Genomic DNA, 22,136 nt, shown 5'->3' with positions numbered 1-22,136 from the left:
GTTCTCCAATGTGCATTACTTTGCATTTATCAACATGGAATTTCATCTGCCAGTTTGTTGCCCAGTCAGCCAGGTCTGAGAGATCCTTTGGCAGCTCTTCACAGTCTGCCTGGGATTTAACTATCTGCAAATTTTGCCACCTCACTGTTTACCCCTTTTTCCAGATCATTTATGAATATGTTGAATATGACTGGTACCAGTACAGACACTTGGGGGACACCACTATTTACCTCTCTCCATTCTGAAAACTGACCATTTATTCCTGCCCTTTCCCATTTTTTAACCAGTTACTGATTCCTGAGAGGACCTTCCCTCTTATCCCGTGGAAGATTACTTTGCTTAAGAGCCTTTGGTGAGAAATCTAGTCAAAGGCTTTCTGAAAATCTGAATACACAATATCCACTGGATCCTCCTTGTCCACATGCTTGTTGATCCCCTCAAAGAATTCTAGCAGACTGGTAAGGCATGATTTCCCTTTACAAAAACCATGTTGACTCTTCTCCAACAAATCGTGTTCATCCACATGTCTGATTTGCCCAGTACTGAAATCGCCAGGATCCCCTCCAGAGCCCTTTTAAAAAATTCGCATCACATTAGCTAACCTCCAGTCATCTGGTACAGAAGCTGATTTAAATGATAGGTTACAAACCACAGTTAGTATCTGTGCAATTTCACATTTGAGTTCCTTCAGAACTCCTGGGTGAATACTATCTGGTCCTGGTGACTTATTACTATTTAGTTCTTCAATTTGTTCCAAAACCTCCTCTAATGACACCTCAATCTGGGACACTTCCTCAGATCTGTCACCCAAAAAGAAGGGCTCAGGTTTGGGAATCTCCCTACATCCTAGGCTGTGAAGACTGATGCGAAGAATTCATTTAGTTTCTCCGCAGTTGCTTTACCATCCTTGACTGCTCCTTTAGCACTTCGATCATCCAGTGGCCCCATTGGTTGTTTAGCAGCTTCCTGCTTCTCATGTACTTAAAGAATGTATTACTTCTTGAGTCTTTGGCTAGCTGTTCTTCACATTCTTTTTTGGCCTTCCTAATTATATTTTTACACTTCATTTGCCAGAGTTTATGCTCCTTTCTATTTTTCTCATTAGGATTTAACTTCCATTTTTTAAAGGATACCTTTTTGCCTCTCACAGCTTCTTTTACTTTGTTGTTTAGCCACAGTGGCACTTTTTTTGGTTCTCTGTGTTTTTTAATTTGGGGTATACATTTAAGTTGAGCCTCTATTATGGTGCCTTTAAAATGTTTCCATGCAGCTTGCAGAGATTTCACTTTTGGCACTGACCCTTTTCATTTCTGTTTAACTTCATCATTTTTGAGTAGTTCCCCTTTCTGAAATTAAATGCTACAGTTATGCTGCTGTTGTGTTTTCCCTGCCACAGAGATGTTAAATTTAATTATATGATGGTCACTATTACCAAGTGGTTCAGCTATATTCACCTCTTGGACCAGATCCTGTGTTCGACTTAGGACTAAATCAAGAATTCTCTCTCCCCTTGTGGGTTCCGGAACTAGCTGCTCCAAGAAGCAGTCATTTAAGGTGTCAGACTCTTTATCTCTGCATCCCATCCTGACGTGACATGTACCCAGTCAATATGGGGAAAGTGAAAATCTCTATTATTTAGTTTATTTGAACAGCCTCTCTAATCTCCCTGAGCATTTCACAGTCACTATCACCATCCTCGTCAGGTGGTCAGTAGTATATCGCTAGTGCTACATTCTTATTATTAGAGCATGGAATTACTATCCATAGATTTTCTAGGGCACAGTTGGTGGGGAGATGGTGCAGGGGTTGTAGGCCCATTGCTCACCTGAGGTCAGGAAGTAGAGCTGCGAGTCTCCATGGATCCCCACAGTGCCAGGCCCCAGTGCATCTGCCAGGAGGTTAATCATGGAAAAGGCGCCGCTCATGAGCCCAAAGCCCAAGCCAGCTACTGTGGGACAGAGAAAACACGTGTTGCTGAGCCCAGGGACGTTAGAACCAGAGACTCTCAGAGAGGCTCCCTGACTTGTCTCCAACCCCAGAGGCCTCCCCCACAGCCCTGCACAGGGACCCCGTTACACTTGCTTCCACTCGGAGGGATCCCTGGTGAGAAACCTCCTTTCCCCAAGACCCACTCCCCTTCTCTAGGAGATGCTACCTCCACTCATCCCAGCGGTGCCCAACCTTTTCCGGGTGGCGGGCGCCGGACAATGAGTCACCGAGGACCGCGGCCGGTGGACAAGCATCCGCCAAAATGCCGCAGAGAAGCGGCAACATCAAGAGGCATCACCGCCGAAATGCTGCTGAAAATCAGCAGCATTTCGGCAGTGATGCCGCTTTTCGGTGGATGCTTGTCCACCGGCCAGTATATGAGCGCACTTAGATACCCTGGCAGGCACCATGACACCCACAGGCACTGCATTGGGGACCATGATTCATCCCATGTCCCCACCACTCAGGCTGGAGTCAGCCCTGCCCCACTGAGGAACATACCATATGCCATCTGCTGGATGGAAATTGGGGAGCAGCCATCTTCGCTGAGGGCCACCAGCCCTTCGATTGCCTTCCTGGACAGAGAAAGGAGAGAGCCCCAGTCACACCCCAGTGTGCGGCTGCCCATGGGGCTGCAAAGCGACATAATGGGTGCGCACAGACCATGGTGCTGGGAGCCAGGACTTTCATTCTCTGATGGGATTACTAGGCTGGCTGACAACGGTAATTGTGTAACATACTGTACTTGGATCTTTGCAAGATGTTTGATTTAGCACCGCACAATAGTCTGATTAAAAAATTACTTCTACACAATACCAATGAAGCATAAATTAAACAGATTTAGAGCTGGCTGACAGATCTCAGAAGGGAGTTTTGAGAAAGTGGGAATATTTTGTAATATTTTTAGGAGTCGTGTGAGTCCATTTCCCCTGTGTGCTCCATGGTTGCCAAGTGGATGGAAAAGGGCTGTCTACTCTCAGGGCAGACAAAGGAACAGTGGGGTGGGTGTCATCAAACTTTCTGGGCTTTAGGCCCCACATCAATGGAGCATCTGAGAAAAACAATGGCAAATCCAATCCTTCAGATGTTGACACCCAGTGACCAAAGCCCCAGTGGGACTGGGATTTCCCCATCTCTCAGCAGGGAGGCTGGGCAACATTCCCCAGCTGGAGATCAAAGGACTGGGAGTGTGAAATCGGGGGGATCAGACCTGGCATCTGGGAGGAGTTGGGTTCTCATCTACGAGATCAGACAGAGAGAGACACAGAGCTTGCCTCAAGGGATTCCCTACAGCGTGGCTGGGCTCTGGGCTGGCCAGACTGGAGGATGCTCCAACCGTCAGTTCTCTGGGCTACCCTAAGGGCTCCCTGTGCTGTGTCCAGGTGACGGACAGACCCGGTCACCCGACTGTTCTGGCAGCGCTGGATAAGTGTCGCTGCAGATGCTGGGCGAGGTGCATTAATCTCTGCAGAGTGGACAAGTCTCCATCAGGGTCTGTCTCTGTGGGACTCGCTGAACAGAGCTCACGAGGTGAAGCAGGGAGGCTGCAGGCCCAGAGGTTCAGTCTCAGAGTGAGACCCCCGCCCAGGAGGTCCAGCCCACTGATGGGCTCCTCCAAGGGACTGTTCCAAAGCTCTGTGGCTCTGTGACAGCTGTCAAGAGGGAATCATAACTGAATGGGGCATTTCTGGTATGGTTCTAAGCCCGATGCCACTCCATTTTTTTAACCAAAGGATCTAGAAGTAAATATAAATATCACTGTTTATAAAATCTGCTGCTAACAAAGACTGGCAGAATGGTAAATAAAGAGGAGGACAGGGCAGTCACATAGGGTAATCTGGGCCCATTCAAACAAAATGCATTTTAATACAGTCATGTAGGAATGCAGGCCATACCTACAGAATGGGGGATTGTATCCTGGAAAGTAGTGAATCTAAAGGATTAGGGGTCATATGGGATAAGCAACTGAACTGAGCTCCCAGTACAAACCTAAAAAATAACCATGACCCACATTAAAACGAACTAAAAACTGGCTAACTGATAGGGAATCATCTCTGAACGGGACTGTTTCCAGTGGGGTCCCACTAGGATTGGTTCTTGGCACTATGCTATTTAACTATTTATCAATGATTTGGAAGAAAACAAAATCACTGATAAACTTTGCAGATGACAAAAAAGAATTGGGACAGTGGTAAATAATGAAGAGGACAGGTCACTGATACAGAGCAATGTAGATCACTTGGTAAACTGGGTGCAAGCAAACAATATACTCATTTTAATATGGCTAAACGTAAACGTATCCATTTAGGAACAAGGAACGCAGGCCACACTTACAGAATGGAGGACTCTATCCTGGGAAGCAGTGACCCTGGAAAATATTTGGGGGGTGTGGTGGATAATCAGGTGAACATGAGTTACCAGTGTGATGTTGTGATCAAAAGGGCTAATGTGATCCTGGGAGGCAAGAATGGGAATCTCGAGTATGGGTAGAGAAGTTATTTTACTTCTGTCTTTGGCACTATTGGAACCACTGCTGGAATCCTGTGTCCAGTTCTGGTGTCCTCAATTCAAGAAAAATGTGGATAAATTGCAGAGGGTTCAGAGATGAGCCAGGAGAATGATTAAAGCATCAGAAAACCTGCCTTACAGTGATCGAGTCAAGAAGCTCAATCTATTTAGCTTAACAATGAGAAGGTTAAGTGGCGACTCGATTCCAGGCTACAAGTGTCTACATAGGGAACAAATATTTCATAATGGGCTCTTCTATTTATCAGAGAAAGGTCTAACTCAATCCAGTGGGTAGAAGTATAAGCTAGACAAAGTCAGACTGGAAATAAGGCGTAACTTTTTTAACAGTGAGATTAAACAACCATTGGAACAGTTCACCAAGGGCTGGTGGATTCTCCATCACTGACCATTTTTAAATCAAGATGGGATGTTTTTCCTCAAAGCTCTGCTCTAGAATTATTTCAGGGCAGTTCTCTGGCCTGTGCTCTGCAGAAGGTCAGATAGAGTCATAGATTCTAAGGGAAGAGGAGACCACTGTGGTCACCTATGTATAACAGGTGATTAGAGAGGAGGAAGTGATTTTACCTCTTTATACTGCACTGGTGAGGCCGCTACTGCATCCAGTTGTGGTGTTCACATTTTTAGAAGGATGTTGAAAAATTAAGAGGGTGCAGAGAAGAGCCACAAAAATAATCCAAGAGCCGAAAAAATGCCATACAGCGAGAGATAAAGAGCTCAATCTGTTTAAAAGACTGAGAGGCAACTAAGGACCCTCATGGGACGAAAATACCAGGTACTAAAGGGCTCTTTAAATCGAGCCGAGAAAGGTAGAAAAGAATCAATGGCTGACAGTAAATCGCTCAGCACAGGAGTGGCTGGACATTGGCCTGCACTCAGCAGGGGGGTTAGACTAATGATCCTTTCTGGCTCAAACGCTGTGAATCCTGGATTCTAGGCCTGGCTCTGACACTACCTCGCTGGGCCACGCAGTTTGAGCCCAGGCATGAAAGGGTTTTTGATACCAAACAGGGAGATGCTGTGGTATAGGGTTGCTGTGTTTAGAGCCAGGCCGGGCCCCTCACTGCCATCTGGTTTAGGCTTATGAACTAGGCCACATTTAGCAAGATTCTGTGTCCTGGGTACCATGTCAGACTTAAAATCATGCAGTGTGCCCTGGAATCATCATCATCATCATCCCCAAGCCCTGGTCCACCCCAGCTTCCCCCCACCCTCCTCACAGCTTTCCTGAGGTTCCACCAACCTGTTGCCTGTTAATTTAATTGGGTGACCCCTGGTTCTTGTGTTACACAACAAGGTAAACAACATGTCTCTATTCTTCATTTTCTCCACACCAGTCAGGATTTGATAGACCTCCCTCAGATCTCCCCCTTAGTTGCCTCTTTTCTAAGCTGAACAGTGCCAGTCTTTTTAAACTCTCCTTGTACAGAAGCTGTTCCATACCTCTGATCATCTTTGTTTCCGTTCTCTGAAGCTTTTCCAGTTCCACTATCTCCTTTTTGAGATGGTCACGAGAACTGCATGCAGTATTCAAGGTGTGAGCAAACCACGGATTTATCTAATAACTATGGTATTATGCTATTTACTGTCTTATTTTCTATCCCTTTCCTAATGACTCCTGACATTCTGTTTGCCCTTCTGGCCTCTGCTGTGCACTGAGCTGAAGATTTCAGGGAACTACCCACGGTGACTTCAAGCTCTCTTTTGTGAGTGGTCACAGCTCGTTTGGATCCCATCCCTGCCTATGTTTAGCTGGTACAGATGTGTATCGACCACGAGCAGGTCACTTCCTTTCACGGTGCCCCTCTGTCTGCTTAGACCAGGCCTGCACAACATGCGGCCCGCAGAGGCTCACTGTGCGGACCGTGGCGGGATTCAAAAGGCTCTGAGCTGCCTGCAGCGGCGGAGAGCCCAGAGCCTTTTGAATCCCAGCCGCCAGGGCTGGCTTTAGGCCAATTCAACCAATTCCCCTGAATCAGCCCGCCCCTAAGAGGGCCACATGTCCAACCCCCAGTACGGTGTACCGTCAAAAGCCAGTGCGCTGTAGCGGGGTGGCCCAGCTTTCCCAGGGGGCAATTTAAAAGGCCTGTGGCTCCCAGGCCCTTTAAATTGCCACCAGAGCATCACTGCTGGAGCCCTGGGGTAGGGCTGTGGGGGCTATTTAAAAAGTCCGGAGTTCCCATCACTTCTACTGCCCTGGCCCTTTAAATAGCCACTGGAGTCCCACCACTTCCCCAGGGTTCCTGTGGCTATTTAAAGGGCCAGGGCGGTAGAAGGGGAGTCCCGGGCCCTTTAAATACCCCCTAGAGCCCTGGAGTAGCGGGGGGCTCTGGGGGCTATTTAAAGGGCCGGGGCTCCAGCTGCCTTTGCCGCCCCATTCCTTAAATAGCCGCTGAAGCCACACCGCTTCCCCAGGGCTCCTGCAGCTATTTACAGGGCTGGGGCAGTGGAAGCAGGGGAGCCCCAGGCCCTTTAAATAGCTCCTGAGCCCCGGGTTGCTACTGCTACCCTGGTGGGGGAGGCAGGAGGAGGGGGCACTCACCATACAGGATGGGCTGTACCCCCTGTACCTGCACCAGTTGCCCGCAGCCAACCCTGCCGCACCTCCTGCCCTGCCTGCACCAGTTCCTGTCTGCAGCCAGCCCTGCACCCGCTGCCCACAGCCAGCCCGTCTCCAGCCAGCCCTGCAGCCCTTTCCCTGTCTCCAGCCAACCCCTGCCACACCCCCCTGCCTGAAGCCAGCCAGTCCTGCACTCCTTCGTCTCCAGCCCTGCCAACCCATGCCGCACCCCCCCGGTGGCCCTGCCTGAAGCCAGCCAGCCCATCCCACACGGTCTCCAGCCTGCCCCACACCCTTTGCCCAGCCTGCAGCAAGACCCTACCTCCAGCAACCTCCCCCCCTACCTCCAGCCAGCCCCATGTGCACTGGTGCCCTGTAGTTCCCAGGGAAGTAACCCTGCACACCTGCTTCAATGAGGTGGGCAGGGAGCAGCTGGGACCCACACGTGCACCCTAGCACACCCTCAGGGAGTGGCGGAGCTCATATCTAGTTCAGACACATCTTTTTAAAAAAGAACTTTAGGTAGGGTTAACATACATCTGTACTTTCCCGGACTTGTCAGGCTTTTTGGATCTTAAATTGCCATCCAGGAGGAAAATATGGACGTATGGTAACCCTATTGGTTCAAAAAATACAAACTGTGGCAGAACCTTTTACAGGGAACTGGTTGTTAAGAAATGAAAGGCTTTTTTTTTTTTTAAACGTGTTTTTTTTTTTCCAGTCATCCCTGCTGGGGCCCCGCTGAAAATGCTCGAATTGGGCCCCGCACTCCGCAGCTGGCAGGGCCAGCTTTAGGGACGGGATTCAAAGGCTCTGGGCTGCCCACAGCCGTGGGGAGCCCAGAGCCCTTTAAATCTCAGCCGTGGCCAGGATTCAAAGGGCTCAGGGCTCCCACAGAGATTCTCGGCCGAGGCTGAGATTTAAAAGGCTCAGGGCTCCCCGCTGCCACGGGCAGCCCAGAGCCCTTTGAATCCCAGCAGTGGCTCCAGTGGATGCGCTGGGGCTGGGATTTAAAGGGCTCAGGCTTTAAAGGGCTCCTGGTCAGCAGTAGGAGCTCTGGGCCTTTAAATCCCTGCCCCAGCCCCACAAAGCTCCGGGTTCCCGCAGCTGCTGGAGCCCCGGGCCCTTTAATTTGACCCTGAGGGCTCCCAGCCAGCTCTTCAGCTGGGAGCCCCTGGTTGATTTAAAATCAAGTTTCACCTCCCCACCCCCAACCTTCCTTTTTGGCCCACAGCTGTTTTGGTGAGGCGGCACTGGGAAAGGAGGGTTTGTTTCTGCAGGGCTGGGCGGTGCTGGGGCGGAGTGTTTCTGCTGGGCCGGGGGGGGTGGGGGGTCTGTGTTTCCGCAGGGCCGGGGGGTTTCGGCCCTCAGCTGTTTTCTTTGGAGTAATGTGGCCCTCGCCGCTTTACGAGTTGTGCAGGCCTGGCTTAGACTGTCAGCTTCTTGGGGCAGGGACTGTCTCTCATGCTGTGTGTAGAGCTGCATACAAGGCCCCATTCTCAAAATGCAAAGAAGGAGGATTGGCAGCCTGAGAGGCAACCTTTGTCCAGCAGGCGTCATCAATTCCTGGTGCCCTCTGACGCCCTGAAGGTAGATGGGAAATAGAATCATAGACTAGATGACCTTGAGAGGTCTTCTAGTCCAGTCCTCTGCACTCAAGGCAGGACTAAGTATTATCTAGACCATCTCTGACAGGTGTTTGTCCAACCTGCTCTTAAAAATCCCTGAAGATGGAGATACCACAACCTCCCTATGCAATTTATTTCAGTGCTTAACCACCCTGACAGTTAGGAACTTTTTCCTAATGTCCAACCTAAACCACTCTTGCTGCAATTTAAGCCCATTGCTTCTTGTTCTATCCTCGGAGATTAAGAAGAACAGTTTTTTCTACCTCCTCCTTGTAATAACCTTTTATAGACTTGAAAACTTATGTCGCCTCTCAGTCCTCTCTTCTCCAGACTAAACAAATTAAATTTTTTTTCAATCTTCTCCCATAGCTCATGTTCTCTAGACCTTTCATCATTTTTGTTGCTCTTCTCTGGACTTTCGCCAATTTGTCCACATCTTTCCTGAAATGTGGCGCCAAGAACCGGACACAATACTCCAGCTGAGGCCTAATCAATGCAGACTAGAGTGGAAGAATGACTTCTTGTGCCTTCATAGACTATCAGGGTTGGAAGGGGCCTCAGGAGGTCATCTAGTCCAACCCACTGCTCAAAGCAGGGCCAATCCCCAACTAAATCATCCCAGCCAGGTGTAACGATGCGGTTCTGGCAGGACCCAACTAAGAGTGCCAGTTCAGGACAAATTGCTTAAACAGGGCAGTTCTGGCCCAAGGCTGGGGTTTTTCCACCTTTAGAGGTAAATCAAACCAGACAGACATAGAGGGCTTTGGTCTCACCCCACTGGCTAACTACAAGTCACACAAGCAATTCCCTTAGTTTCCCAGTATCACCACCAGTGTCATGGGGACAAATGGTTATAAACAAAAAAAAAGAAAAAAAGGTTCTCTCGATCCCAAAGGACCAAGCCCCAGACCCAGGTCAATATACAAATCAGATCTTACCCACAAATCATGCTGTTGTCAATCCTTTAGAATCTAAAATCTAAAGGTTTATTCATAAAAGGAAAAAAAGATATAGATGAGAGCTAGAATTGGTTAAATGGAATCATTTACAAACAGTAATAGCAAAGTTCTTGGTTCAGGCTTGTAGCAGTGATAGAATAAACTGCAGGTTTAAATAAACTGCAGGTTTAAATCAAGTCTCTGGAGTACATCCCCAGGTGGTATGGGTCATTCAGTCCTTTGTTCAGAGCTTCAGTTTGTAGCAAAGTCCCTCCAGAAGTTAGAAGCAGGACTGAAGACAAGATGGAGATGAGGCATCAGCCTTTTATAGTCTTTTCCAGATGTAAGAACACCTGTTTGTTCTTACTGTGGAAAATTACAGCAAAATGGAGTCTGGAGTCACATGACCAAGTTCCTGCATACTCTGCTGAGTTACAAGGAGTATCTGCCTTCTCTCAATGGGTCAATTGTATAGCTGATGGTGCTTAATGGGCCATCAAACAGGCTAGGAAGAGCTAACACCAACTTGTCTGGGATGTCACCCAGAAGCATAGCATAAGTTTGAAGTACAGACAGCATAGAGCCAAAATTCATAACTTCAACTACAAAAAATGACACATGCATACAGACAGCACAATCATAACCAGCAACCTATAACCTGGTCTTAGATACCTCATTTGACCCCTTTTATACAAGATTTGGTGCCACTACAGGACTTTGGTTGCAACCATATTCTATATGGTCCCAGATTAGGTCAATAAATGTCACACCAGGGCTTTGTCAAGCCTGATCTTAAAAACCTCTAAGGAAGGAGATTCCACCACCTCCCTAGGGAACCCATTCCAGTGCTTCACCACCCTCCTAGTGAAAAAGTTTTTTCTAATATCCAACCTAAACCTCCCCCGCTGCAACTTGAGACCATTGCTCCTTGTTCTGTCATCTGCTACCACTGAGAACAGTCTAGGTCTATCCTCTTTGGAACCCCCTTTCAGGTAGTTGAAAGCAGCTATCAAATCCCCCCTCATTTTTCTCTTCTGCAGACTAAACAATCCCAGTTCCCTCCGCCTCTCTTCATAAGCCATGTGCTCCAGCCCCCTAATCACTTTTGTTGCCCTCCCCTGGACTCTTTCCAATTTTTCCACATCCTTCTTGTACTGTGGGGCCCAAAACTGGACACAGTACTTCAGATGAGGCCTCACCAATGTTGAATAGAGGGGAATGATCACGTCCCTCAATCTGCTAGCAATGCCCCTAATTATACAATCCAAAATGCCGTTAGCCTTCTCGGCAACAAGGGCACACTGTTGACTCATATCCAGCTTCTCGTCCACTGTAACCCCTAGGTCCTTTTCTGCAGAACTCCTGCCTAGCCGCTCATTCCCTAGTCTGTAGCAGTGAATGAGATTCTTCCATCCTAAGTGCAGGACTCTGCACTTGTCCTTGTTGAACCTCATCAGATTTCTTTTGGCCCAGTCCTCTAATTTATCTAGGTCCCTCTGTATCCTATCCCTACCCTCCAGCGTATCTACCACTCCTCCCAGTTTAGTGTCATCTGCAAAATTGCTGCAGTTCATGTCATCCTCCAGATCATTAATGAAGATATTGAACAAAACTGGCCCCAGGACTGACCCTTGGGGCACTCCACTTGATACTGGCTGCCAACTAGACATTGATCACTACTTGTTGAGTCCCATGATCTAAGCAGTTTTCTATCCACCTTATAGTCCATTCATCCAATCCATATTTCTTTAACTTGCTGGCAAGAATACTGTGGGAGACCGTATCAAAAGCTTTGATAAAGTCAAGGAATAACACATCCACTGCTTTCCCCTCATCCGCAGACCCAGTTATCGCCTCATAGAAGGCAATTAGGTTAGTCAGGTATGACTTGCCCTTGGTGAATCCATACTGACTGTTCCTGATCACTTTCCTCTCCTCGAAGTGCTTCAAAATTGATTCCTTGAGGACCTGCTCCATGATTTTTCCAGGGACTGAAGTGAGGCTGACTGGCTTGCTTACAACAATCCTGCTAATAGATCCCAGAATCATGTTTGGTTTTTTTTGCAACAATGTTACACTGCTGACTCCTATTTCGCTTGTGGTCTATTATGACCCCTAGATCCCTTTCCGCAGTATTCCTACCTAAGCAGTCATTGCCCATTTTGTACGTGTGCAACTGATTGTTCCTTCCTAAGTGGAGCACTTTGCATTTGTCCTTCTTGAATTTCATCCTATTTACTTCTGACCATTTCTCCAGTTTGTTCAGATCATTTTGAATTTTCATCTTATCCTCCAAAGCACTTGCAACCCCTCCCAGCTTGGTATCATCAGCAAACTTTATAAGTGTCCTCTCTATGCCATTATCTAAATCATTGATGAAGATATTGAACAGAACTGGACCCAGAAGTGATCCAAGTGGGATCCCACTCGTTATGCCCTTCCAGCATGACTGAAGTACTGATGATTACTCCCTGGGAACAATTTTCCAACCAGTTATGCACCCATTTTATAGTAGCTCCATCTAGGCTGTATTTCCCTAGTTTATTTATGAGGAAGTCATGCGAGGCAGTATCAAAAGCCTTACTAAAGTCAACATATACCATGTCTATCACCTCCCCCCATCTACAAGGCTGGTTACCCTGTCAAAGAAAGTTACTAGGTTGGTTTGACACGGTTTGTTCTTGATACATCCATGTTGTTACTTATCTTATTATCTTCTAGATGTTTGCAAATTGATTTCTTTATTTGGTGATTCATTGAGGGTGGGGCCCAGACTTTACCCAGATCAGGGCAGTGCTGGCAGCTGGCCAGAGGTCTGAGGGTTATATCGGATTTTCAGAGCAGATTGCACATGCCTGGGAACATGCATAAGAAAACAGCAGTCCCTTGTGTCTGGGATAGGGGGGAAGGGGTCTCTTTAAAATAGGGCACTTGCGCCTCCTCCCTCCTGCAAATCAATGTCAATTTGCCTAAAGCATCCCCTGGATTCTCCTGTCAGGGAGTGTCTGGAGGGGATGTGGCCAAGCCAGCCACATAAGAGTTGCACTGACTGGAAGCTGTTTATGAGGCCCTGAGCTGAAGGCTCCAAGGGGCTTCGAGATGCACAAATGCAAGGACTTTCTGTGCAGATTATACAGGAGGCAGGATGGCCTTCAGGCTAAAGCCCAGGAATGGGAGTCAGATCTGGGGTCTGTTAGTGGTTGTCCTCCGACACACCACTTCCTACCTCAGTTTCCTGCCTGCTAACATGGGCAGTTAATACTGCCCTGCACCGAGGGGCTGCAAGGCTGAGTTCAACAGCGTTTGTGAAATGATCCAAATCCGATGTACTAGAGTCAGGGAAAGAATGACTGGAAGAGTTGCAGGGCCGACCTGCCTCATGGCTCCATCCACACAGGGAACCAACCCTGCAGAGTCCAGGAAGCAGAGCCAGCTTCCCAACAGTTTGCCAACATGGAACAGACATTCTGGGTTTCATGCAGGAATCACTGGGCGAGGCTCACTGGCCTGTCCCATGCAGGAGGTCAGACTGGATGATCATGTGGATAAGGGAGAAGCGGTGGATGTGATATACCTAGACTTTAGTAAGGCATTTGATATGGTCTCGCATGATATTCTTATAGATAAGCTAGGAAAGTACAATTTAGATGGGGCTACTATAAGGTGGGTGCATAACTGGCTGGATAACCGTACTCAGAGAGTAGTTGTTAATGGCTCCCAATCCTGCTGGAAAGGTATAACAAGTGGAGTTCCGCAGGGGTCTGTTTTGGGACCGGCTCTGTTCAATATCTTCATCAACGATTTAGTTGTTGGCATAGAAAGTACGCTTATTAAGTTTGCAGACGATACCAAACTGGGAGGGATTGCAACTGCTTTGGAGGACAGGGTCAAAATTCAAAATGATCTGGACAAATTGGAGAAATGGTCTGAGGTAAACAGGATGAAGTTCAATAAAGATAAATGCAAAGTGCTCCACCTAGGAAGGAACAATCAGTTTCACACATACAGAATGGGAAGAGACTGTCTAGGAAGGAGTATGACAGAAAGAGATCTAGGGGTCATAGTAGACCAAAAGCTTAATATGAGTCAACAGTGTGATACTGTTGCAAAAAAAGCAAATATGATTCTGGGATGCATTAACAGGTGTGTTGTAAACAAGACACGAGAAGTCATTCTTCCGCTTTACTCTGCGCTGGTTAGGCCTCAACTGGAGTATTGTGTCCAGTTCTGGGCACCGCATTTCAAGAAAGATGTGGAGAAATTGGAGAGGGTCCAGAAAAGAGCAACAAGAATGATTAAAGGTCCTGAGAACATGACCTATGAAGGAAGGCTGAAAGAATTGGGTTTGTTTAGTTTGGAAAAGAGAAGACTGAGAGGGGACATGATAGCAGTTTTCAGGTATCTAAAAGGGTGTCATCAGGAGGAGGGAGAAAACTTGTTCACCTTAGCCTCCAATGATACAACAAGAAGCAATGGGCTTAAACTGCAGCAAGGGAGATTTAGGTTGGACATTAGGAAAAAGTTCCTAACTGTCAGGGTAGTTAAACACTGGAATAGATTGCCTAGGGAAGTTGTAGAATCTCCATCTCTGGAGGTATTTAAGAGTAGGTTAGATAAATGTCTATTAGGATGATCTAGACAGCATTTGGTCCTGCCCTGAGGGCAGGGGACTGGACTCGATGACCTCTCGAGGTCCCTTCCAGTCCTAGAGTCTATGAGTCTATAATGGCCCGTTCTGGCCTTACCAATCTCTGACGGTGACTCAGGGTTATAAACCAAGGGAGGGACACAATTCCCAGCAGAGTGACTCTGTGCTTCTGGGCCAAGGCCAGAGGCACCTTGTGCAAACATTCAGGATCAAATCGTTTGCAGTCAGAACCCCACCTCCCCTGATGGAAACATGGAACTTTTGTAATACACAATCACCACCTACTGGCTACTGTAGGGAATGCAGATCAGGAACCTGACAACCAAGTCCTGATGCAGATCTGGGTGTCAGACCAGGTGAAGAGAGGGGCTGCTGCTGCCCATCCTCACCCTAGAGGCCCTCTATAAAAGTGGAGTTGTGAACCACCAAGGCCATGCTATCGTCCCCTCTCGAGTGGGAGTCATAGGAGCATCCTGAACCCAAGATCAGAATCCAAAGAACACAGAAACTGTCTGCTGCTAAGATCTGATCCCAAACTTCTAAGAAACTGCCTCCTTGCTCTTTACCTGGGTCTGAGCCTTTTAGCACAGAATGAGCCCAAATGATAACAGGTGGGCATAATGCCATCTCACACATTGCCTGTCACCTCTACAAGCTCAGTCAGGGTTTAAGGCAGAGCCCTGAAATCACCTTCAAGCCATCCCCTCCCCCACCACCCCATGCTTTTGTTCTACCTACGGATCTGGGCTAGAAGGGAGGGGAAGTTGGCTGTGCACCGCCTTTGCAGTCCCCAGAAACTGGGACTGACCAGGGATCAGACCAGTCCCTGGCATAAATTCAAGATGCCTGAGGACTGCTCTAATTACACCCACTGCCCATGATGCAAAGGGGCAGTCAGGAATAGATGAAGTGGAGAGTGCTCTGGCCGCATCCCTAAGTGAGAACGTGAAGAGTCCCTTCAGGAGAAGTCCTCGCCCAAGCTGTAACCTCCACCTCCACAAGCGACTCCACCCTTTCTTCAGCGCATCCCTCCTTCAGGCCTGGGGAGCTCAGCTGAGGGGGGGGGTCTGTGCAGGATGGGGGGAGCTGGCAGAGGGCAGCGCTTTGCTCTCGTCCAGTTACTAGATGGATACGTGTGCTGTTACAGGGAAAAGCAAAACTCCCCACCCCCAGCTGCATGAGGACATCAGAGTCAGCCCCAGTCTCTCAGATGTTCAATACACATTACCATGTTCACAAAGCTGTGTTTACAATGGTGCCGGCACCTCCCAGCAGTGGAGTAATCCAGCCATTCTTCCCATCAAGACCTGCACAGTTCTGCCCCTCTCTGCTGGTCCTCTCACCCTTACTGCAACACAGACACCCAGCTTCCTCCCTGTGGAGTCCCGCCTTCACCCACCTGCCCTCAGCATGCCTAGGCCAGTACTGAAGATGGAAGTCTGCCTACCCCGGGTAGCCAGGGAGGAGGGTGGTGGCCAGTGCCATTAGGGAAGAGGCAAGACCACTGTGGCCAGTGTTTGGATGTAGCATCCTGGCCTGTGACTCAGCCAATCCATCCCTGATCCTGTATTACCCATCACAAATGGTCCACAACAGACAGACCTCTTCCACCAGCCCACTCGGAGCTGCATACCTCCCTCTGCACTGTTCACCCTCCCAGTACTGGACAGAGATCACATGCTCAAGGCAGAAGTGGAGACCAGCTCTTCCATGTCTGTCCTGAACACACTGGGACAGTCACCAGCGCCTGGTGAGAGAGGCCAAAAGTTCAAGAGTTCCGCTCCCATGCAGACACCGCTCCCATGCAGACACCTAGATAATGGTCAATTTCAGGCATGCACAAGCACCCGGGCACTGCTGTAGTAGGGAAGCTAGAGGGATGCAGAGGAGTGCTGGGTCGGGGTTGGGTTGTTTGCAGCGTAAGCATTGCCAGAGTCTCAGACACACTGGATTTTTCCACTATGCTAATTTCTTGGCTTTTTCCCTTTGGGGTAAAGCAGCACTCTTAAGAACGTTGCATTAAATGAACAGGGATCTAGTCTCAGCCTCAACTCCAGCTTATCAACAAGACAATGGAGAGCTGATTTGCTTATAGTGTGTCAGTAACCTTCACATACCAAAGTGCCCTTTAATCTAGCAGAGACGGGCTGAACAAGAACCAACACTGGGAGCTGAATCTGGACAAATTCAGGTTAGAAATTAGGCACAAATGTCTAACGGTGAAGCTGAACCACCACTGGAAGAAACTCCTACGAGCAGTGGTGGATTCTCCAGTTCTTGGAGTCAGATCCAGCTTGGATGTCTTTCTGGAAGCTGCTTCAGCCAAACACAAAAGTTATTGAGCTCCATGCAGAGGGAACTGGGGGAAATTCAGTGGGCTGTGCTACCCAGAAGCTTATTTTTGTTAGATTATTATTAGATTATTTAAATGGACCTTCTGGCCTTAAACTAGATGAATGTAATCACAATTATGATTCTATTTACTATTAGTATTGCTGGAGCACCTAGAGGCGGGAGATCAGGGCTCTTTGTGCTGGGGGCTCTAAACACCTATAACAAAAACAAGAGACAGTTCCTGCACCAAAGACCTCACAGTCTGAACAGGTAACAAGAGACATCAGGTGGATCAAACAGACAAGTGGGGTGGGGCAGCAGGGTGAGTGTCAAAGTCCTGGCTTGTGCAATAGGCAGCGCAGTTACAGTTCAGACTGAGTCTGGAAAGGCAGGTAGTGTGAGGCACCGCACCCCACTCCTTACCTGAGCAACTTGTAGTAGAGAAATCGAAAGGCCTCCTGTAGGAGCACAGAGAACAGGACTCCGAATATCAGGAGGCCCTTCTGCAGTGGCTCATCCCCTGGGTCACTGGCTTTAACTGCAATGAACCAGACTAACGATGACAGGAGCAGGGAGACCAACCAGAAAAAGGCCCTGAAAGAGAAAGACAGGCCAATTTGGAACATGCCAGCACCACACTGCTTGCCTGCTTGCAGATAGCCCCCCGGGTGGGCAGTGTGGAAACGGCCCCACTATCTGCACATCAGTGGGGTGCAGCTCCCAGCTGGGTCAGGCTCGACAGAGCTAGGGGTGGGGAGAGGTGTGGATGCCTGCAGCAGGCGTCTCAGCTGGTGGACATCTGCAGAGCTCCATTGTCTTCCCACCTGCTGAGGGTGGGGCCATAGGTGCCTGTCCTGGAGCCTGCCCCAGGAGCCTGCTCACACAGGCGCTCTCAGCGAGGGGCTCCGAGGAGCATTACAATCGGGCAATGGGGCCGGAGGCCATGTGCAATGACCCAAGCAAGCACCCAGTGAGGAGATCCCCGTTGGGTGTGTCTAGGGAGAACAGGTAACATTTCCCCCCCGCCCTGTATACATGGGGAATCTGGTGAGGGCTGATGGCCATTCTCCCAGAGGTGTTGCCAACAGGCGCTTCATGGGAGACAGATTCCTCCTCTGGCACTGAAGCCACACTGCTGTCTGGGTGATATGAGGACTGGATCAGCCTGGGGCACGTCTGGGGTTAGCCAGTCTCTATTCTGGGCTTCCACGTTTCTGTGATGCTGCCAAAAACCAGCTATTTTATTTCAGACTAACTGGCTTGGTCCTCAGGACCATTAGCTGCTGCCAGAGCCTGAAAGAGACGGACTTTTGACTTCAGAGGGCATGACCTGCGTACCATGCCTACACTGCATTCTTCCTCCCCAGAGAGTGTCCCAAGGGCTGGCAGGGCCACTGTGGGCACAACAAGAGCAGGACCACCTGAGAGGCACAAGGCACAATTACTCTGGGGGAAGCAGTGACCCCAGCAGCGTGACTCCCATACGCCAGCTGAGAAAACAACTGTGCTGACATCTCTCTGTGAGAGCGTGACGGATCATGTGCTAGGCCCCTCCAGGCAGAAGCCTGGTGCTCTCCTGCTACTATCCGCAGCAGCACCTCCCCCCCGAGCACCAGGATGCAGTGCCCAGAGCAAGGGGGGCCCAGAAACATGGGAAGTGGCAGAAAAACCTACTGCTAACTCAACTCAAGAGCCTGCAGAGATCCCCACATCCAATGCCCACCCCATGACAGACACACCATCAAACAAGAGTGCGCAGGGACTGGGCCCTTAGCAGCAGCTCCAGAATGAGCCCTTGTGCTCCTTGACCCGGGAGCAGACTGGGGCAGTTAGTGCCCTACCTGAAGCACATGGCATTCAGAGCAGAACATAGAAAACACCTGGAACACCTGGTGGCAAGTGAAAGATGCTCAGCCCCGGTCACCGCAGGTCACACAGTCTCAGACACTCAGGGGGCAGCAAGGGGAGCCAGGACCCAGAGGCTGCTGGCCCGCAGAGCTGGGGGCAGCAGCCCAACACACACAGCACCATACCAGTTAGAGGAAGGGCTGGATTAGGTCCCAGTGGCCATGTCCTCAGGCCCAGCCAGGCCAGGGATGTCTCACTTTGTCTAACATGCCAAACAAAAGGGCTCCCAACACCTCCCCTCCACAGCCACATCCCCCGTCCTGTTCATGCTGCATAGAGCAACTCTCATTCTCTCAGCTCCTATCTTCACCGCCCAAAATGGCACTGGCGTCTCTTGCTGCCATGTCACCTGTCTGCTCCGCACCCTGCTGTCTCCCACTGAATGCGGTTCTCTCCTGCCCACCATGACATAAGGAGGAAGGGTAGTGTAGATACCAATCTAATTGGTGATACTGGTGGTAGAGTGTCTGTGCCTAACCGGGAAAAGAATGTCAGTGAAGCCAAACGGCAAAAATTAAGATGTCTGTACACTAATGCGAGGAGCCTAGGGAACAAAATGGAGGAACTAGAGCTACTGGTGCAGGAAGTGAAACCGGATATTATAGGGATAACAGAAACATGGTGGAATAGTCGTCATGACTGGAGTACGGTATTGAAGGCTATGTGCTGTTTAGGAAAGACAGAAATAAAAGGCAAAGGTGGTGGAGTAGCATTGTATATCAATGAGGAGGTTAACTGTAAAGAAATAAGAAGCGATGGAAAGGATAAGACACAGTATGTCTGGGCAAAAATCCTAGTGGGAAAGAAAGCTACTAGATCCTCCCCTGAGATAGTGGCTGGGGTGTGCTACAGACCACTAGGATCTGATTTGGATATGGATAGAGACCTCTTTAGTGTTTACTTCATTAAAAACATTAATGGGGATTGTGAGATTATGGGAGACTAACTTCTCAGATATAGACTGGAGGACAAGTGCTAGTAATAACAACAGGGCTCAGATTTTTCTGGATGCAATAGCTGATGGATTCCTTCACCAAGTAGTTGAAGAACCAAGAAGAGAGGATGCCATTTTAGATTTGGTTTTGGTGAGTAGTGAGGACCTCATAGAAGAAATGGTTGTAGGGGACAACCTTGGTTCAAGTGATCATGAGCTAATTCAGTTCATACTAGATGGAAGAACAAACAAAAATAGATCTGGGACTAGGGTTTTTGATTTCAAAAGGGCTAACTTTAAAGAATTAAGGAAATTAGTTAGGGAAGTGGATTGGACTGAAGAACTTGTGGATCTAAAGGCGGAGGAGGCCTGGAATTACTTTAAGTCAAAGCTGCAGAAACTATCAGAAGCCTGCATCCCAAGAAAGAGGGGGAAAAAAATCATAGGCAGGAGTTGTAGACCAAGCTGGATGAGCAAACATCTCAGAGAGGTGATTAAGAAAAAGCAGAAAGCCTACAAGGAGAGGAAGATGGGAGGGATTAGCAAGGAAGGCCACTTTACTGAGGTCAGAACATGTAGGGATAAAGTAAGAAAGGCCAAAAGCCATGCAGAGTTGGACCTTGCAAAGGGAATTAAAACCAGTAGTAAAAGGTTACCTAGGGAGGTGGTGGAATCTCCTTCCTTAGAGGTTTTTTTAAGGTCAGGCTTGACAAAGCCCTGACTGGGATGATTTAGTTGCGAATTGGTCCTGCTTTGAGCAGGGGGTTGGAGTAGATACCACCTGAGGTCCCTTCCAACCCTGATATTCTATGATTCTATAGCCATATAAATAAGAAAACAAAGAAAGAAGAAGTGGGACCGCTAAACACTGAGGATCGAGTGGAGGTTAAGGATAATCTAGGCATGGCCCAATATCTAAACAAATACTTTGCCTCAGTCTTTAATGAGGAGCTTATGGATAATGGTATAGGACCAACATCTTTTGGTGAGAGACAAGCTTTTGAGTGCACAAAGCTCTTCTTCAGGTCTCTCACCAACAAAAGTTGGTCCAGTAAAAGATTTTCCCTCATCTCTCTTGTGTCTAATATCCTGGGACCGACAGAGCTGTGACTACATTGTGTAGGATAATGCGATGACTTTCAGCACTCACAGGTGAAAACAAAGTTCCTTAAACAGGAGCAAGGCCAGCCGGTGTTCCCCTTATGAAGAAAGTCCTTTAGATGAGTTGCAGTGCTGGCAGGTAGGGGGATGAACTGGGATGCAAAGTGGGATGGGAAAAGAGAAGAGAACTGAACTGATGATTTTTTCCCAAAAGTTTCTATAAGAAGCCCAAGGGTGGCATAGTTTATCCCCCTCATTATTTTGTCCACCAATTAGGCATACTATCCATAAAACCAATTTTGATATATTAACTTCTGGTTCCAAGCCTTCTGTTTTACCGAGCATAATTTCAATAGTCCTTGGATTATATCAACATGGCCTTTTTGGGTTAGACTAATCCAGCTCCTTTAGTTCTCTGCCACTTGTTTCAACATTCAATGTTGTAAACAACTTGACCTATTTTTCATGGTTATTGTAACATCTTAGGAACTTTCACTCACTTCTTATTTTTGAGTTTACAATTGAGGTACATTTTGTAGGCCCAATAGTCATAAAACAACCCTCCTTCTGGGAAGCAAATTCTTCCAGTATGTTCACCTTACACTGAAGGTGAACTTCAAATATATGCATTTGAGGGGAAGGATAGCTCAGTGGTTTGAGCATTGATCTGGTAAACCCAGGGTTGTGAGGTCAACCCTTGAGATGGCCATTTAGGGATATGGGCAAAAATTGGATGGATGATTTAATTGGGGATTGATCCTGCTTTGAGCAGGGAGTTGGACTAGATGATCTCCTGAGGTCCCTTCCAACCCTGATAGTCTAGGATTCATTTCTTTGACAAATGTGAATGAGGATATGGAGGCAGATATTACCATATCGGAGGTAGAAGCCAAACTCTAACAGCGTAATGGGACAAAATTGGAGGGCCCAGATAATATTCATCTAAGAATATTAAAGGAACTGGCACATGAAATTGCAAGCCCATTAGCAAGAATTTTTAATGAATCAGTAACCTCGGGTTGTACTTTACTACTGGAGAATTGCTAACGTGGTTCCTATCTTTAAAAAAAGGGGAAAAAAGTGATCCGAGTAACTATAGGCCCGTTAGTTTGACATCTGTAGTATGTAAAGGTCTTGGAAAAAATTTTGAAGGAGAAAGTAGTTAAGGACATCGAGATCAATAGTAATTGGGACAAAAATACAACATGGTTTTACAAAAGGTAGTTCGTGCCAAACCAATCAGATCTCCTTCTTTGGGAAGGTAACAGATTTTTTAGACAAAGGAAACGCAGTGGATCTAATTTACCTTGATTTCATTAAGGCATTTGATATGGTTCCACATGGGGAATTATTAGTCAAATTGGAAAAGATGGGGATCAATATGAAAACTGAAAGGTGGATAAGGAACTGGTTAAAGAGGAGACTACAATGGGTTGTACTGAAAGGTGAACTGTCAGGCTGGAGGGAGGTTACTAGTGGAGTTCCTCAGGGATCAGTTTTGGGACCAATCTTTTTATTACTGACCTTGGCACAAAAAGTGAGAATGCGCTAATAAAGTCTGCAGATGACA

At 48.0% G+C, this 22,136-nt stretch overlaps 1 protein-coding gene across 7 annotated transcripts in view; it reads right to left on the bottom strand.

The window, feature by feature from the left end:
- The window catches only part of LOC115653067 (gamma-secretase subunit Aph-1b-like), a 33,969-nt gene that overhangs the window by 3,004 nt on the left and 8,829 nt on the right, over positions 1 to 22,136 (bottom strand). For 4 of the 7 annotated variants that reach the window (XM_030565743.1, XM_030565745.1, XM_030565747.1 and 1 more), the window contains exons 2-4: positions 17,047 to 17,217; positions 2,491 to 2,564; positions 1,826 to 1,948 (exon numbers count right to left, since the gene is read on the bottom strand). In XM_030565743.1, coding sequence (XP_030421603.1) covers positions 1,826 to 1,948; positions 2,491 to 2,564; positions 17,047 to 17,217 — 368 coding nt within the window. The remainder of the gene's footprint in view (positions 1 to 1,825; positions 1,949 to 2,490; positions 2,565 to 17,046; positions 17,218 to 22,136) is intronic. The other 3 variants (XM_030565748.1, XM_030565749.1, XM_030565744.1) reach the window with 2 other exon arrangements.

The sequence above is a fragment of the Gopherus evgoodei genome, chromosome 6, assembly GCF_007399415.2.
Source record: "Gopherus evgoodei ecotype Sinaloan lineage chromosome 6, rGopEvg1_v1.p, whole genome shotgun sequence".
Lineage (NCBI taxonomy): Eukaryota > Metazoa > Chordata > Testudines > Testudinidae > Gopherus > Gopherus evgoodei.
Note: the sequence above shows the minus strand (reverse complement) of the source record. Positions and strands in the feature narration are given on the sequence as shown.